The sequence below is a fragment of the Cyprinodon tularosa genome, unplaced genomic scaffold (genome assembly GCF_016077235.1).
Source record: "Cyprinodon tularosa strain WSP-4 unplaced genomic scaffold, ASM1607723v1 ctg430, whole genome shotgun sequence".
Taxonomy (NCBI): domain Eukaryota; kingdom Metazoa; phylum Chordata; class Actinopteri; order Cyprinodontiformes; family Cyprinodontidae; genus Cyprinodon; species Cyprinodon tularosa.
In genome coordinates, this window is record NW_024039153.1 from 496,615 (window position 1) to 514,655 (window position 18,041).

The window sequence follows — 18,041 nt, forward strand, 5'->3', positions numbered from 1 at the left end:
CATATCCTAAGAAATATTGATATTTGGGGCCTATATTCTAAGACAGCTCAGTATGAGAACAAAGCACAAGGTTTGCAGCAAGGGAAAAACATTCATAGCTACTGGCTGAGCTCATTGATTTAATAGGGTGAATTATTAATGACCTCAGTGACAAATATGATAATGAATCATGCATAAAGAGCATCATTATTTTGGTTCCTAGTGTCCTTTCAGTTTCAGTTTATTTATATATTGCGCAGATTCACATCACATGTCATCTCATGGAACTTTGCAGAGACAATTTAATAATATCATGTTGATTGGTTAAGATTTTTCTGTCTAAGGAATCCCAATGGAGTGCAAGAAGTAATTGATTTTGCAGGATATGTTCCTCCTGATGTGGTGACAGCAGATACTCGCTGTCATGATGGGTTCACTAAAAGCGACCCAAGAATGCAGAACACCACTGACGGACACAGGAATGAAAGTTTAACAAGTTTATTGATGCATAAGCACACAGAATATACTGGTTCAGGTTCGGGGCCTGGATACTGGTTCACCGGAGTCTGCGTGAGAGACAGTTCAGTTAGCGTTGCCAACAGAGGTTTGATTTCCTGAAGTTTACTGATTGTACCTTGAGGATTCTTGAGGTTAGCTTTGGGAGGGTCTCTGTTGGATCTGGAGAAGAGTTCATCAGCAGAGTCCGTAGCTGCTTCAGCGTCTCACGTCTAATATAAACAGACCTTGGTTTAGGGTTTCCCAGCTCTAGTCCAGAGCTGCTTGGAAGTTCTCTGTGATTCTTCAGGTTTGGCTCTGAGGGTCGGCTCGGCAGGTTAGCTCTTCCTGAGCTTTCACAGAGGAGGCACAGGTTTCCTGGAAGACAGAGACAAGGGTTAGAATCCAAGCTGGATTCAAAAGTCATAGAGTAACTCTGAGGATCTAGGCTTAAGCGCTGACCAACTGGAACAACACTGCGGCGTTGAGGTAAGGTCTGAAGACAGCTTAAGTAGTGGATCCTCTAATGATCTTGATGAGCTGCAGCTGTGCAGGAGGCTCCCTCAGAGGATCCACGGCGGACTCTGCTGGAGAAAGGTGGAATTTCTCCAGCTCCCAACACTCGCTTGTATCATGATGTTGACTCTATAGCAATCCTTCACCCTAAGCATCCATGCAGAGACAGTGGAGAGGAAAAAAACAAATATTTAAATAGGAAGAACCCTCCAGCAGAACCAGACGGCGTGGGCGGCCATCTGTCGAGGCCGACTGGGGTTTTGAGAAGACAGGAGCAGAAAAACAAAAGGAACATAAAAGCACTGATCCATAAATACTGACTAGGTTAGAAAAGGTAACAGTGACCTAGCTCTTGGAAAAAAAAAACTGTTATGCAGACAAAGGGATGAAAGAGAGCAGCTCAACACAGTAAAAGCTGAGCTATGTCAAAGAAAGAGACAGGACTAAACACTGAAAAATATGTCCAACTCTATCATCTATAATGCAAGTTGTTGATAGGATTCGCCCAGCTAATGCCTCCCTCCAGCATGGTATCACAGCTAAACACTGTGCCAAACCTGATGAAGCAGCTACATGAAGATAAAGCAAAAAGAACATAAAGTTAGGGTTTTAACTAACAAATACTGCAGAATTGGAGGATAGAGATAGAATGAAGCAGAATGATATCAAGCAACCCCTTTGTCCTCCTGCACTCTAAGCCTATAGCAGCATAACTATAGAGATAGCTCAGGATAACCTGGTAGTTGGTTCCATGGGAGAGGAGCCTGATAACTAAAAGATCTGCCTCCCATTCTACTTTTAGAACATCTAGGAACCAGCAGTGTAAGAGGTAAGTGCTCTGGTAGAAGCAAAATGATCCGATCTCTGTTATAAGGTAAGATGACTTTAAATTATTTCGGGAATTAATAGGAAGTCAATGAATGAAAGCCAATGAGGAGAAATATAAACTATATTTAATTATCATCAGAATTCTGGCTGAGGCATTTAAATTCCTTCCTTTGATGTGGAAAGCTGATAGAAACAAACCTCTGAAGACTTTATCTGCACAAATACTGACTAGTAAAAAAGTTATTTAACAACTAGTGCTTTAAGTGGGTCAATATACAATAATACGCAATGCCATCAATTCCAAATTTTACCTTTTGACATATCAGAAATGTAGTCCAGAAGTTTTTTAAATATAGGGTGCTTAGTGGGACTTTTGTCCATATGGGTGCAAAAAATAAGAGTAATAAAGTAATTTAACACATTTTGCAGCAAAAATGGTGCATATACTTAGCCTCGTGAGACCATCCTGATCTCGCGAGCTTTCAAGGTTTCCCTCGCAGATCAGTCTGGAGACTCTCCGTTAAAGAAAATTTTGAGCCGTTCACCAATCGAATGTCCAATCAGCGTTGGCTTTGAGGCGGGTTGAGGTGTGACGCAACGAGAAGCGCGACAGGTCAGTCTAAAGAACATGACGGCTTCAGCCGATGAAACTAGCGTTAGCGTGGCTATCGAGCAAGTTTTATCGGAATTACAGAGTATTTCTTCACTGAAAGAAGAGCAAAACACTGCTCTGGAGGCTTTTCTCAGAGGAAAAGATGTTTTTGCTCTTCTCCCGACTGGTTTCGGCAAGAGTTTGATCTATCAATTGGCTTCTCTTCGTCGTCGCTCTGTTAGTACGTCAAATGATCTGATTGGTTTATTTGGCCCGTCTATCACCAACATAGGCCAATCAGCTAACCAGTATTTTCGCCCCTTCCCAAAATTACTTCAACGGAAGGTTTCCAGATGGATATGAGGAGCAAATCCATCTGGCGGAGTCAGGTTAGCATAAACTTCCACACAATATAACTGTATTTTACCTATAATGGAGGAAAATTAACAAAGAAAACAGATTTATAGAGGGATTAAAATGAGGAAGCAAATAAATGCATAATGTAATCCTTCGTTTGAATCTAGTATCACTCCCTCTCCTCAGCCCTTTCTTTTTCAAGGTTAAACATAGGATTAATTAACATAACTGTGTTGCTTTTGCGTTTATAATTTTTCACATTTTTTAATTCATTCAGTTTAGTGTTGCTTTGGTAGTGCATAACTGTATTTTTGCCAACAAGAGGCAAAAAACCCTCCTCATATTGAAGGAGTGACTCCTTAGAAGGAGTCAGACAGGAGTTGGAACAGAGTGGACATTTTAAAGAGACAGTAGAAACCGCTGGAGCAGAAAAAAACGCTCAGCACAGATGAGGTGCAAAATGTATGGAAGCATGTGTTAATCGCACATTAATGTGCATGGACACATTAGCTTTGACAGCCCCTAATTGGCCTGTTTTTTCCAGTATTTCCGTTGCTGACTCATCAGCTCACGAACTTGTTAAAGCATCACCTGCTGTAGTATAGCCTTTTTCACTACTTAATTACACATTTTTATTTTAAATATGCAGTTGTTATGATTTGGCTACTAAAACTATGATTTTTTTTTCCCCAAGCTTTTTTTCTTCTTCTTTTTTTTGTGCCCTACTTCAATACTTGGTCTCCCAGGCACACAAGGTAAAATAATATGGCTAAAGTGAAAGAACCCCTGAATTTAATGAAACCTTTAGTCTCACTTTATTGTATTAAAAGATGTTTTATTTTATAAAACATCTGTAATCCTTTGTTATTTCTATTTTCATGTCATCATCATAAGTGTTAGAGTAAATAAAAGTTGATTAATTATAATTTGAATGCCGCTCATAACAGAATTTCCCCAGTGTGGGACAATAAAGGGATTTTCTATTCTATTCTATTAAGATTTGTTGTTTATTTTTATTACTTTATATACATAAAACTATTTATCCACAAATAAAAGATAGATCTATATAAAATATTACCACTGTTTCTGTAACATATTTATATAACATTAAGACGAGTACCAGCACCTGTTTTCTCCCACTTAAATCCCTGTTATGATGAAGAAGGAAAATGGTTTGGGATGAAATGTAGATGCACAGGTAGAGAGACAGACAGGATAGAAGAATCAAGCAGAAAATGTGAGTAAATAAGCTATGGCAGCAATGGAAGATGGCCAATGAGCCAGAAGAGCTAATCAGATGGAATGAAGAGGAGCTGAGCAGCTAAGAGCAGAATAGCTGAAGGACAAAGTCTAATTAGGCAGTGCAGAGCCGTAAATAAATGCAAAGAAACCCATAGAAGACTCAAATAGAAGTCATACAGGAAATACCTCCAAGGGCCTGTTCTTCAAAGATAAAAAAAAAAGAAATGCACACGCAAAAGTGAGCATATGGTGGGAGATGTACGGCGGTTAAATAATTAACAGGTGTAAAAGCTTTTCAGTCCACCCTACTTAGACGGGGAAATTGTGTGAGTGACAGTTTGGGAGTGGCTGTAAACCAAAGATGAGGAGTTGGAGGTAATATAAGGATTGTGAAAGAATAACAATTTTAAAGGAGACAGCAATGGCGCCGAAGCATCATTCATCTGTTTTGATGATTCATCTCCACCTCTGCATGAACACAGTGGATGTCAAAGGCCAGGGTCATCCGTCGGCTCAGAATCTTTGCAGGCAGATTGGATGTCCCCTCCTTGATCGACTCTTCCTTAAAATGCAGCAGCTGTCTCTTACTGTCTGTCACCTTCGCTGCAGGATTTGATGGATGCCGCGGTGAAGGCTGCCGAGGCCTCGGCCGATAACCTGATTCACAGTGAAGGACGAGAAATCCGGTTGGAGGAGAGGCTCAATCTGCTCCTGCCTTTCCTGTTGCCGGAGGGAGGATATTCCTGTGACACAGTGAGAGGAATCCCTCAGGGGCTCGCAGAGTTTTTGGAGCCAATATGTCAGAAAGGTAGGAGACCTTCCATTCAGATGTAAAAGTTGAACCACACTTTATTCTGAATTTGGAAGTTAGTTGCATCCTTTCTATCTCACTCTCAGGGCTCTGCTGTTTGACCTTTGTGCCTCGTTCCCAAGGAGACTGGACAGCACACTTTGGTGAACGAACAAATAGAGATGGGGATTTATACTTGGTAACAAGAACAGATGCTGTGCAGAGACGTTTTGACAGGCTAAATTAACTGTGAGATGAAATCGTGCATTTTATTTGTACTTTTATTTTCATCAGGAAGCACACAGACAACCTGAGATTGTGAACATCACTTTGCATAAGCCTTTGAATAGTGGGATGGGAGTCAGTATAGTAGCAGCCAAGGTGATGACTGTAAAAACATAAAAACTGTCAACACAGAGATTCAGAGAATGAACAGACTCTAATATTCTGCTGCAGGGAGCAGGCCAGAGTCACCTCGGGATTTATATTAAATCTGTTGTCAAGGGAGGACCGGCCGAAATGGTAAGAGGATCTCAGCTTCATTTTGGAGGGAATATATCTTATTATGCAAGAGATTAAGATGTTTTGATGCTGCATGCAGGACGGGAGCTTAGCAGCTGGAGATCAGCTGCTCAGTGTGGACGGTCACAGCCTGGTTGGACTCAGCCAAGACAGGTAAGCTACATCTGGCAACAAGTTCTACAAAAGGATTGTACTGTTAAAAAATGAACGGAACTACATGTTCTAATCAGCTGATATTGCTAAAAATATTTAGAAATAGAGTAACCACTGGATACTCAACCTAAATGAGAACAAGCTCTATCCTGGTAGGGAACCGTTCCCAGATTAAAGGTCCAAATTCCAATTAAACCCGGCAGAGAAATCCGTTTAAATACAGAACTAGTTTGGAGCAGCCATGAGGGAAAATAAAAAATTCATATCTGCAACTTTGACTATATTTTATGAGAGCAGCAGATATATTTAATCTGAAACATACAGTCCTGCTCCACGTTCTGACCTCAGGGGACGTTCTATTGGATTTCTGACATGTAACTTTGAAAATCTAATAGAACACGCTCTAATGCACCAAATCACAGAAAATAAATGGCAAGCTTGTGAATACATGAACTTTATTCAATAGTTTTTTAATGTAAATGATCAGTTTTCTTGGATATTGAGCCCTTCTTATCCTTTACGTTTTCCACATGACTACATCCTGTAACAAACATCCAGTCATGTTAAGATAATATTCTCTCTTCATGAGAAATGTCATAATTGCTTTCATAAACATTTTTGACGTATTAAGGGCAGCAGCGATAATGATGCAAACTGGACCTGTAGTGACCCTAAAGGTGGAAAAGTTTGCGGCGAGCTTCCATGGCCTCTGGGAACTACTGAAGGAAACGTCCCCAGAAAACAGAACAAGCAAGAACCATTTAGGAATGGGTAAGTTCTGCACTTCCACTCATATTTATTATTTTTGAATCTCGTTTGAAAATGTTTTTGTCTGAAAAGGTGATGGAGAACAGAGGAAGCTAAACAACGGGGGGTGGACGCTGCACTGCGTTGTGGATGGCAGCCCCTCAGAGAGGCTCCATGGAGGCAGCAAAAGAAAGAAAGACCAGAGGATGCAGAAAAACCGCCAGCTGTACCGTTCCAACCCTAACATGACCGGTGAGTGACCCTTTGTTGTGATGACTTTTGGCAGCTGGGCGTGTGCAATCCACATTCCTGAATGGGAAGTACGTTCAATGCATGAGGATGAGTAAAAAAGACAGCTTTGCTTCTATTATTTTCGGCTTGTTCCAGCAGGCTTTAGCCTGGAGGATGGAGGGGAACACGGTGTCCCCAATGGGAGAGGAAACAACTCTGCATCCGTTTCAAGCATCAACCTTTGCACTGATGTGAGAATTTTATTTGCTTAATTTGTATTTTCCTTTTCTTCAGGTAAAGACATGCCCCCCCCGCCCCAAAAAAGGAATAAAACATATTAATGACAGATTCAGAAAACATCAGGATCTATGCCAAAAAAAAATTTAAAACATAAGTAAATAGTATTTGAATTTATATTTCTAATAAGAAACCAGAAACATTTATTTATTACTTATTTTGAGTTAAGTATTTGTACATTTCCCTAAACTAGTTTTTCATTATTATTTCTTTTGAAGCATTTCTACCTTGATAACTGGGTAACCAGAGAGCAAATATTATCAGAGCTTTGGTTAAAATTTGATAACGTTTATTGACAGAAATTTTCTAATCAAATAAAACACCAAAGACAACTTTTAGCTGCTTTTTGTCAATAATAAAGGCAATATTTGATTTACTCTTTCAGACCCTTTGCAGGGAATATCAGACCCTACCGAACCCCAAGTCGAAGGAGAAGTCGCCCTTTGAGTCAAACCAACCAACAGCTGTGACTCCTTTGAATGAGCAGAGCTCCAGTAGGAGGAGCTTCATGGTATGGTCATGCAACTCCACCATTAAACCATTTGTACTGCCTTATAAGAGTTTAGCACCTTCCATTTTCACGTATATAAAGAAACTGAGAAATTCACCTTGTTGTATTGGAATTTTTCATGTCACTTTAGAGACATCAGCAGCTGAATTTCAATTGTTCTCCCATTAAGCGTCAGGCCATGTCTGAGGAGAACCTGTGTACGGATACTGGAGGCCCCCTGCTGGACCAAAGGCAGAACACATGTGCGCAGAGGAACCACAATTCAAAACAGTTAACAAGCTCCTGCTCATCTTTCCCTGTTCGCTCAAGCGTTTCCACACATGACATCCTCTCTGATGGCAGCGGCTCTACCAAACAGCTGCAAGGAACCCGTCCCAGTCCTGCCGGCGTCTGGAGAATCCCTTTTACACAGCAGTCCACACCGACACCATCAGTCCAACCAATGCGCATCGACATCCCCATCACCGGAGCCAGGAGCACACAGTCAAACCCTCCCCTCACTACCTTCCAGCAGAGCTCTGCTGGGCTTCAGGTGAAGATGAACCAGGTTCATAAAGCCAGCGAACAGCAAATAAATTCTCCAAACCAAGCAGCTCATATCTACGCTCGTCCTTTATCAGCTCCTGAGAAGCTTCTTCAGCCCTCAGCTCTTTGGCAGCAGCAGAGATCCATCCTATGCGGAGATAAAGTAGAAAAACCCCAAGTGAGCATCACTCCAACCAAACACGTTTCTTTCCAAGAGCCTCAGTCTAAGCAGAAGAGCTCAGGCCTTGCAAAGAAAAAAGATCCCCAAGCACTGTGTGATCCCTGGAGGAGGGAAGCCCAGGAGATGCTGGAGAAGCGGCAGAGACTAAAGGCCGTGGAGCTTCTGGAGCAGGAGGCGCAGCAGCTTCGAGCAAAAGACAAAAGGAGCGCAGAAGAGAATGACAGACTGAGGAAGCTTGACCTGGAGTGGCAGTTTCAGAAGAGGCTGCAGGAGGTTCAACAGAGAGATGAAGAAGAGGAGGAGGAAGATCTGGACATGATGGTGATCCTGCAGCAGCTGGGGGACAGGACGCCAATTAACAAGGTAGAAAAAAAAGAATTCAATGACCTGATTGTCATAGATTAACCTCAAAGTTTGATTTACCATGGAGAATTCACATTTTTGTACCTCCATGTCTAGGAAAAGATCAAATCTGTAGGAAATGACAACAGAGAACAAAACCAGGAGAAGCAAGCAGGAAATCAGCTTTTCAACCGGCAAGAACAGAAACGAGGTACAAAAAAAAAAACAAAAAACATTAAAGGAAATTTCAGACTTTTATTGTGATTCTGTTACACATTTCCTTTACATGACAAAATAAAACGTTTTTATGTCTTTGGCAGATCAAAGAAAAAAGGGTCTGAACAACTTCGCTCCAGATGAGTGAGTTTAAACTTTCCAGCAGGTCCAGCTCCACGTTGGGGTCTAGTACGGTGGCCCAGAGGTCTCAGGCTTAAAACAAAACCCTCACCGAAAAATTTAAATAGCACAACAGAAGTGACATACAATGGAGCTGATGGTTCTCTATGTTCCAATAGGGGTGACCTCTGACCTCTGCTAATAAAGACAGGCTGATCAATTACAATCTATAAACACATAAGTTTTATAGTCGGGTGATTGTGTGGAAAAAGTTTCTGTGCTGAACTTGAACTACAGAAATGAAGGCCTGACTATAAAAACACAAATGGAGTCTGTGGTTACCATGGAGATGTCTTCAGCTATTTTAGATTTAACTGGTTGATAGACGGAGAGTTAGAACTAAAAGCCCAGAGAGAAAAGAGATGAAAGCATGGCTTTAGGTCATCTGATGATAGTCACCCTCCCAAGACACACACCTCTGGGCCACCGTAGTCTGGAACCAGCAATAAAGCAAAGTTTTTAACACAATCTGTGATGGCATAAACAAAAAATGTCCCTGAGTAATGTAAATTCTCACACCCTGGCTTTATGTGTGTTGCTATAAAACAAGTTGTTTTCATCCAAACCCTTAATTTCAAGTAAATGAGTAAATTTTTCCTTTTGCAGGAACCTGGAGGGAAACATGAGCAGGGCGTCTGCTCCTGAGAAGCTGACATTCAGAGAGCGTCAGCGTCTTTTCTCACTGACAACAAGTGCATAAACTAAGTTTCCTGTTTTTTTTTTTATATAAAAAATGAACTTTCATTTTGAAACAGACAAAAAAAAAGCATCTTGAAAAAATGTTGTCAAATTACAAAGATAAAGTTCATTAAACTTTAACAAGATTTTATGTGATAGACTAACATAAGGGTAAACAAACAATTTAGAAATGCATCTACATTTTAGATGATTAATTCCAGGGCAGTTATTAAATAAGTAAATAGGATTATAGCAGTGCGTAATTAAAACTCTGTATAGATACCATTATTTTCTGAAGCGCATCATAGTGACCCACGCATAAAGAACAGTTGTGGACTTTGATTAAAACCCAGAAAGTAGAGCAAAGATTTTATGCAGGAACAGAACAATGAGTCTAAACATACGAGCAGAACAAAGGATTTGGATCAAAGCATTTCTGTGTTTTAAAATGAGTCAAAGTCCAGACGTAATTATACTTAACATTTAAAAGTCTTGGAAAAAGTGTTTCCATAAAATCTTAGTGGTTGTAAAGTGACAAACTGTGCAATTATTAACTTTTGCAAGGAACAACCTTCAAGGTCTGCATGTCTTAGAGCAGACATGTTTGTCTGAATCACGTAAACGTTAGAATTGATCATTCAGTTGAATCTAAAACAGCGATACCTTTGATTTTCAGCTAATGTTAGTTTGCACATAAATGAGGTCTGTGGTTCCAGTGTAGGCCGGACTGCCTGTTTTCATGATCAAGTTACTTTATGCGCTGATGAAACTGCACCACTGCCTTTTCCTGTTCGTGGGTTTCGATGGAGCCCCTGCGAATTTGGCGGATCTCTTTGATGGCGTCGACCCCTGCCATTTTCCTCGTCTTCACCAGGTAGCAGGCCAGCATGGTCCCCGTTCTTCCGTGGCCGTGCATGCAGTGAACGGCCACACCCTGGCGGCAAACAGAACAACGTTTGTTTGCTTTAGACGACTGAGATCTGTACACACCCTGCATTAGCTTCTGAGCTTAGGCAGGTATCTGCTGTTGTTTTTTTGCACTGAAACTGTGTCTGGTTGTAACTGATTTTTCCCCCCACATTTTGTCATGTAATGATCACAAGTTATAGTTTTGGTTAAAATTAAACTATAATTGATCCTCTAACGCAAAGCAGTATGTATTCCTGGACTTTGTTTCCAAGTTTGAAGACGTTTCGCTTCCCATCCAGGAGCTTTTTCAAATCAAAATGTCAGAAATAGCGTTGAGTTGCAGGCTTTATAGAGTGGACCAAATCAAAGCCTTGTTTTGGTGTAGGAAACATGCAAATTGAACCTGACGAGCAGCTCCTCCCGTTAGAATGGGGGTTGTTTTGTTTCTTTGTTAGTCTGTAACACCTGAAAACTTTCTGTCTCTGAAAGGGGGGTCGTTAGAGGGAGTTGGTTTTTCTTACAAACCTTAAACGGAGGGGCAGGACTCAGATTTCAGCTTTCAAAAACCTACAATTCAGCGATTGATTTGATTGCTTCCCGCTATAATCGCGACCCCCACCCCGTTACAGCAGACCAAAACACCTCGCCTCATCAGGCAGGTCAACAATCCCCTTTAACTAATTGCATGTTTCTAAGCCAAAACAAGGCTTTGCTTTGATCCACTCTATAAAGCCTGGAACTCAACACTATTTCTGACATTTTGAATAGAAAAACCTTCCTGGATTGGAAGCGAAATGTCTTCAAACTTGGAAACAAAGTCCAGAGGTTTGTTTTTTTACTATTTTGGAATGACTATGACCTGGATGATGGAGAATCTTCACCAGCTCTATATGTATTCAATCTGTATTACTTTGCCCCCTTAAATACATCTTGTTCCAAATAGCTTTAACCTATGATTAAATGGAGTCCATCTTAATGTTATTGGCCTTTATTCTAGAATGATGGGGAGTTAGTTGAGACAGCAACATAAAGGAGATACAGCAGCAGGTGGAGGTAGGTGTTCTGACCAGAGCACTGAATACTGAACTATCTGCCCTACAAGCAAAATCCCGTGTATGGGATCAACATTACCCTGTACCCACCATCTTCATGCCAAAGCATGGTGGTGGAAGCACAATGCTGAGGGGGGTTGTTTTTCTTTCCAACTTAAAAAAATTAAAAGCTAGATATCTGGAAAACTTGGCCGTTTTTCACATTATGTTGTAATTAAAGGTGTAATAAAAGACAGATAACCCTGCTAGTGTCTGAGCTCATACCTCTCCTTTGGAGTTGGCCTCTTCCACGATAGACAGAAATCTATCGATCTGACTGGGTGAAGGAGGAGTGAAGTCGACTATCTTAATGTGGTGAAGCTGTAACTCGGGGCAGGAGTCGTGGTTTGGTGGTTTCCTCTCACACAGACAAACAAGGTGTTTAATCCCGTTGTCCAGCAGGTACCTGTATTCACATGGCATCCTGGGCATAGCCAGTCCAGCCAGTTTTCCAGGCTCCACCCAGGAGAAGTTGGGTGGAGTAGAGGAAGCCATGACGGTTAGTCTGCGGAGAGAAATCCCATGCAGTATTTTAAACAGACATTTATTATAAAACATTTACTGTATGAGCACTATAAAAGATATTATTGGGGCTTTGTAAGGTATAAATAATAAGATAGCAGTAAATATAGTATTCTGATAATCCTATCTACATAATATCAGTCAGGAACTAGATTAAAGTTACACATCTACCTGTATTCTTGTATTAAATCTCTGATATCACTCTAAGATGTGGATTAAGGAATAAAACTGCCCCAGAAGTTAAACCATTTTAATTTAATCAGTCAGTTTTTCGTGTATCTTTTAGGTTAGTGAGGCCAGTTTAAAGTCACATTAAGCTGTAAGATTACAAAGCGTCTTGGAAAACCACCAAACACCATCAACCAAAAACAATATATCTGTTCTTTCTTAATGCAAAGCTTGCTTTTATCGTTAATTTGTGCTGACATACCACTTCTAATCCAGTAATGCAAATGTAACAAAACTTGGATGGATGGATGTTCAATTAGGTTGTTATTTTTGCACAGAGTTTCTGATTAGGGGCTGAAACAATTAATCGTGATTAATCGATTATTGAAATAAACGTCTACTTATATAGTGATCGATTAATCGTTACCTGGAGTATAAAATGCCTTTAGCTGACACAGCGACCCACATTGAGCAGTAATTATACCAAAATTGTAAATAAAATATGTGAACATTTTGCATTCAAGATAAAAATCTTTTTCTTCTTTCAATATGTTCTATTCTATGGAAGACAGTTAGGGCCACTGAAAAAATAATAAAAAGTTAACTGATTTTTACATTTTATTTCAGTATAATATGAGAAAACAAAATCTGAATTCTGACTTTAATCTCACAATAATCTCACTTTTTTCTCTGAATTCTGACTGAATTCTGTCAGCTAACAAACATGTTAGCATTAAGCCATAGCCATGTCTGTTTTAGAGACTAAACTAGCTCCCTTTTTTAATCACTTTCTGATCTTCCATTAATGAAATAGAATCACCAGGGACCATTTGGACACGTAAAAAGTCGTCTAATTCCATCATTTCCCACCAATCTGTTCCTGTTCCTCCCAAACAGCTCACATCTTTGTCAGTGAAGCGGAGTGTTCCACATCTCTGCCTTCATGGGGCCCATCTACATTAAGATCCAAATGCTGAGATTTAAGTCAGAATTCTGAGATTAAAGTCAGAATTCTCAGATTAAAGTCAGAGTTCTGAGATTAAAGTCAGAGTTCTGAGATTAAAGTCAGAGTTCTGAGATTAAAGTCAGAGTTCTGAGATTAAAGTCAGAATTCTGAGATTAAAGTCAGAGTTCTGAGATTAAAGTCAGAATTCTGAGATTAAAGTCAGAGTTCTGAGATTAAAGTCAGAGTTCTGAGATTAAAGTCAGAGTTCTGAGATTAAAGTCAGAGTTCTGAGATTAAAGTCAGAGTTCTGAGATTAAAGTCAGAATTCTGAGATTAAAGTCAGAGTTCTGAGATTAAAGTCAGAGTTCTGAGATTAAAGTCAGAGTTCTGAGATTAAAGTCAGAGTTCTGAGATTAAAGTCAGAATTCTGAGATTAAAGTCAGAGTTCTGAGATTAAAGTCAGAGTTCTGAGATTAAAGTCAGAGTTCTGAGATTAAAGTCAGAGTTCTGAGATTAAAGTCAGAGTTCTGAGATTAAAGTCAGAATTCTGAGATTAAAGTCAGAATTCTGAGATTAAAGTCAGAGTTCTGAGATTAAAGTCAGAGTTCTGAGATTAAAGTCAGAATTCTGAGATTAAAGTCAGAATTCTGAGATTTAAGTCAGAATTCTGAGATTAAAGTCAGAATTCTGAGATTAAAGTCAGAGTTCTGAGATTAAAGTCAGAGTTCTGAGATTATTAAACTGAAATAATATTTTAAAATATTTATATTTTTTATATATTTTTTTCAGTGGCACTAATCATCTTCCATACCATCCAGAACTCCTCGAGAGGAAAAGTGTTAATTTCACCTGGTTTAATTTCACACAATGTCTTCTTTAAAGAAGCTTTTGCTGTCCGATTATTAATAGATTAATAGGAAAAATAACTACAGATTAATCGATTTGCAAAATAATCTATAGTGGCTGCCCTAGTTTGATATTGCATTCTAGCCCATTGCTGCATATCCGTATTCTATAAACACCGGGAAACTTTGAGTGAAAAAAATCCTTATTCTAAGGACAAACCTTAAAGTTTTCACAAAGTCGAGAAGCAAATGATTATTATCTTTGATATCATGACTAGTTTTAGTTGCAACTTTGCATTAGCGACACAATAAGCTAACTGTACAGCCCGCATTCATTGAAGTAAATAGACATATTAATGTGGAGATCATCGTCACTTTCATACTTTATCCTCGGCGATGATACAATTAGCCATAAACAGTAATAACAGATTTTACTTACTGAAGAGACGAACAGCTTTACGGACAGGTAAACTGGTGACAGATCAACTGGGGACGAGATCAACTTGCGACAGCAGCTGGAAAACCGCTGATTTTTGCAGGTGTGTCTGTGGGCGGGGCTTTTCAGGACCCCTCTCCTCAAACAGGAAGTAAACTGCGTGTAATCTCCCAAGAACTACAAATTATTTTGTTATTTGATCGATACGAAATACGTTGAGATCTTAAGAAGTCACCATCACAAAGGTATTTAATTGCATTAAGAAAGCATATAGCATGTTTTAGGGATTTCTCCAAACCCGCACACAGAGATTTGAGGAACTTGTCCTGCTGTTTATCTGTTTGTGTCAGAGCCTCAGCGATGAGAGAAAGAACCGAGTAGAAAAATCACAGAAAGCTGTATGAGAAGGAAAAGTAATTAGTTTTCCTCCATATAAACAGTCAGCGCTTTTGAGAAAAAAAAAGAGGAAAATTTTATTTTTGCTCGTTTTAATTTACAAGACATACAGGAAGACAGAAAAATTGAAACAATTACACCGTTAGTTGTTCCCATTGACCTTTTATTGCACTGGCTGTTTTTCCTTCTCATACAGCTTTCTGTGGTTTTTCTACTCGGTTCTTTCTCTCATCGCTGAGGCTCTGAAACAAACAGATAAACAGCAGGACAAGTTCCTCAAATCTCTGTGTGCGGGTTTGGAGAAATCCCTAAAACATGCTATATGCTTTCTTAATGCAATTAAATACCTTTGTGATGGTGACTTCTTAAGATCTCAACGTATTTCGTATCGATCAGATAACAAAATAATTTGTAGTTCTTGGAGTCTATACGCAGTTTACTTCCTGTTTGAGGAGTTTGAGGAGAGGGGTCCTGAAAAGCCCCGCCCACAGACACATCTGCAAAAATCAGCGGTTTTCCAGCTGCTGTCACTATTGGCAGACAAACTACTCCGTTCCATCAAATAAATGTGACATTATAAAAGTTTTAATGCAGTTTATTAAGCAATAACATCACAATATTAAGAAAAAAACAATCTATTTAGAAGTACTATAAATAAGACATTTGCCGAAAAACGGCAAGAAAAATACCAAAAAAAGTAATTAAAGATCTACATGGAACAATAATTTAGTGGCCGAAGAGCCACCGGAACTGCTGCCACTGCCACGAATTGAGCTTGCTGTCTCTCGCAAAAAGCTGCATATTGTAGTTTTAAAAGCACATTTATTATGAGTCTGTGCAGAGAAAAACACAAACTGTTGCTTTTAATAAGCTATTATGATGAATAATGTTTTCTTTTCTTTAATAATCAAGAAAGCAACCAGTAAATGTGTGGTCATCCCGTCAGACAGCTGAATCCCAACCTCCCAGCATGCACTGCTCTGAAGCAGCCTCTCTCCGGAGTTGCCATGGTGATCAAGCTAGCTTCAAACGCTTCATAACACAGAAACTATTTTTGTTTCCCATCAACTTATCTCCATAACAGACTCTTCTTGTGTTGGTTGTAGGAAGTTACACCCGTCCACATAGTTAATACTTAGTTTTAATATTTATTTTGGGGGGTTGAACGTAAAAGTGAAGACGTTGAAAGTTAGCATACAAGCTAACCATTTTAACCGAATGTATCTGTGGTTGACACACAGCCTGCTAACAAGGCGACAGTTATATCAGTGTTAAACGATGCATGTCTGCTGGTATTGTAACACTCAAGTAAGCAGGCTTCTACAAACCCAAATATAACTAAAGTAGTGAGCTGTAAGGACCTTACCTTCGCCGAACGGAAAACGTGAACGCGACTCACATATCGCGAGAGATGGAACGTGATGTTAAGTGCGCTGATCTACAGATCATAGCCAGTGCGCCTTTCATTCAAATAGAGTGAAAAACATTTGTAGATCAACAAAAATGTTGCGACCTTCTGGTGTTCAATGATCTGTATGGATTACATAAATAAAAACTTATTAAAAATAAGATTGGATTAGGGATATTTTTGTCAATACGTTTACATTTTATACTCTTAAATATAACATGTTAAAAATCACATGTAATCGAGTATGGTGTGAAGGCCTCTTTAAGGACCTGTACGTCCCTGACTGTGTGATAAAAAAGGAATCAGTGGAAAGTCGGGGAGCCACTCTGTGAAGTTAGCATCCGATTCGTACCCCTGAACCTGCACTACTTTCAATTCTCTGTACTTCGACATTTAAAGTACTGAAAACCTGAAATGGTTGGACAAAAACAGATATTCTATCAAAAAAAGAAAAGCTTGATATACTGATGACAGGTAAGGGAATAAATGGGATTTTTTACTTATTTGGTCCATGTTGTAAACTACTTCATACTGAAATAACCTGCCCAAGGGAACCCAACCATCAGGGGCCTCCCATATATTTTAGAATTTTTATATAAATTTAAAATCTGACGTTTTATTGAGAATATCTATAGCATTAAATAGACCAAACGGGTTTAGCATAGATTAAATCATTTTAAATTGTTGTATATACATTTTTTTTTATAAATTCAAAGAATAATCTTCCTTGTGTTAAATTTTCAATATGATACCACAATTTTAATCTCTCCTTTGTGTTTAAGCTTGATTTTCACAACATATACATGCCATAAAACCAGTCTCTTTAAATTCCATTCAACTTGGCCCCCTTTCCAGCAAATCTAAAATCAATTTCACTGTATCTGCAATATTTTACAAATAGGCTTCATAAAAATAAATCTAGGTTAAGTGAAACTTTTATAATTACACTTGTTCATTATCGCCGAATGTGAAGCGGACTTCATGTCGTGAGGAGTGGGTGAGTCACTACAGCAGATCTGTTTTTAGCTTCTTTTTCTTTTCTTTTTTTAGCCCGGTGTAGGTGATCAGTCTGAAACTGATATTGGTAACACATTGCAAGGTTTTTCATGTTTAATACATCACCACAGTAGGTACAGGCAAGTTTTTTAGACCGCAGTGAAGTTAGTTTCAAGTTGGATATTCGATATTCGCGCTCCGCGGGCCAAGCGCTTTTTAGCTCGCGGCTGATCCAATTTACAGGTGCTGGTCATAAAATTAGAATATCATGAAAAAGTAGATTGATTTCAGTAATTCCATTTAAAAAGTGAAACTTGTATATTATATTCATACATTACATACAAACTCATATATTTCAGATGTTTATTTTGTTTAATTTTGATGATTACAAATGACAACAAATGAAAATCTCAAATTCATCATATCAGAAAATTAGAATATTGTGAAAAGGTTCAAAATTGATGGCCCCTGGTGCCACACTCTAATCAGCTAATTAACTCAAACCACCTGCAAAAGCCTTTAAATGGTCTTTCAGTCTAGTTCTATAGGCTACACAATCATGGGGAAGACTGCTGACTTGACAGTTGTCCAAAAGACGACCATCGACACCTTGCACAAGGAGGGCAAGACACAAAAGGTCATCGCTAAAGAGGCTGGCTGTTCACAGAGCTCAGTGTCCAAGCACATTAATAGAGAGGCGAAGGGAAGGAAAAGATGTGGTCGAAAAAAGTGTACAAGCAAGAGAGATAACCGCACCCTGGAGAGGATTGTGAAACAAAACCCATTCAAAAATGTGGGGGAGATTCACAAAGAGTGGACTGCAGCTGGAGTGAGTGCTTCAAGAACCACCACACACAGACGTATGAAAGACATGGGTTTCTGCTGTCGCATTCCTTGTGTCAAGCCACTCTTGAACCACAGACAGCGTCAGAAGCGTCTTGC

The 18,041-nt window shown here is 39.3% G+C and overlaps 2 protein-coding genes across 5 annotated transcripts in view; one reads left to right on the top strand and one right to left on the bottom strand.

Annotated features, from left to right (window-relative positions):
* The window catches only part of LOC119792781 (afadin), a 22,165-nt gene extending 12,556 nt beyond the window's left edge, over window positions 1-9,609 (top strand). The window contains exons 12-24 of one of the 3 annotated variants that reach the window (XM_038299555.1): window positions 4,619-4,817; window positions 4,907-4,998; window positions 5,094-5,180; window positions 5,256-5,321; window positions 5,401-5,474; window positions 6,106-6,245; window positions 6,315-6,473; window positions 6,609-6,703; window positions 7,135-7,260; window positions 7,391-8,329; window positions 8,426-8,519; window positions 8,629-8,668; window positions 9,311-9,609. In XM_038299555.1, the coding sequence (XP_038155483.1) occupies window positions 4,619-4,817; window positions 4,907-4,998; window positions 5,094-5,180; window positions 5,256-5,321; window positions 5,401-5,474; window positions 6,106-6,245; window positions 6,315-6,473; window positions 6,609-6,703; window positions 7,135-7,260; window positions 7,391-8,329; window positions 8,426-8,519; window positions 8,629-8,668; window positions 9,311-9,404 (2,205 nt within the window). In that variant the 3' untranslated portion in view covers window positions 9,405-9,609. The remainder of the gene's footprint in view (window positions 1-4,618; window positions 4,818-4,906; window positions 4,999-5,093; window positions 5,181-5,255; window positions 5,322-5,400; window positions 5,475-6,105; window positions 6,246-6,314; window positions 6,474-6,608; window positions 6,704-7,134; window positions 7,261-7,390; window positions 8,330-8,425; window positions 8,520-8,628; window positions 8,669-9,310) is intronic. The other 2 variants (XM_038299557.1, XM_038299556.1) reach the window with 2 other exon arrangements.
* Window positions 9,430-16,189, bottom strand: dusp23b (dual specificity phosphatase 23b). Of its 2 annotated transcripts, none has more exons than XM_038299559.1 (3): window positions 16,062-16,189; window positions 11,608-11,887; window positions 9,430-10,316 (listed from the first exon to the last, which is right to left on the bottom strand). In XM_038299559.1, exons 2-3 carry the CDS (start codon window positions 11,875-11,877, stop codon window positions 10,131-10,133), a joined length of 456 nt encoding a protein of 151 aa, XP_038155487.1. In that variant the 5' UTR covers window positions 11,878-11,887; window positions 16,062-16,189; the 3' UTR covers window positions 9,430-10,130. The 2 variants fall into 2 exon arrangements, with proteins under 2 accessions (XP_038155487.1, XP_038155486.1); XM_038299558.1 differs by lacking the exon at window positions 16,062-16,189 and adding an exon at window positions 14,303-14,431.
* Window positions 16,190-18,041: the final 1,852 nt, after the last annotated feature.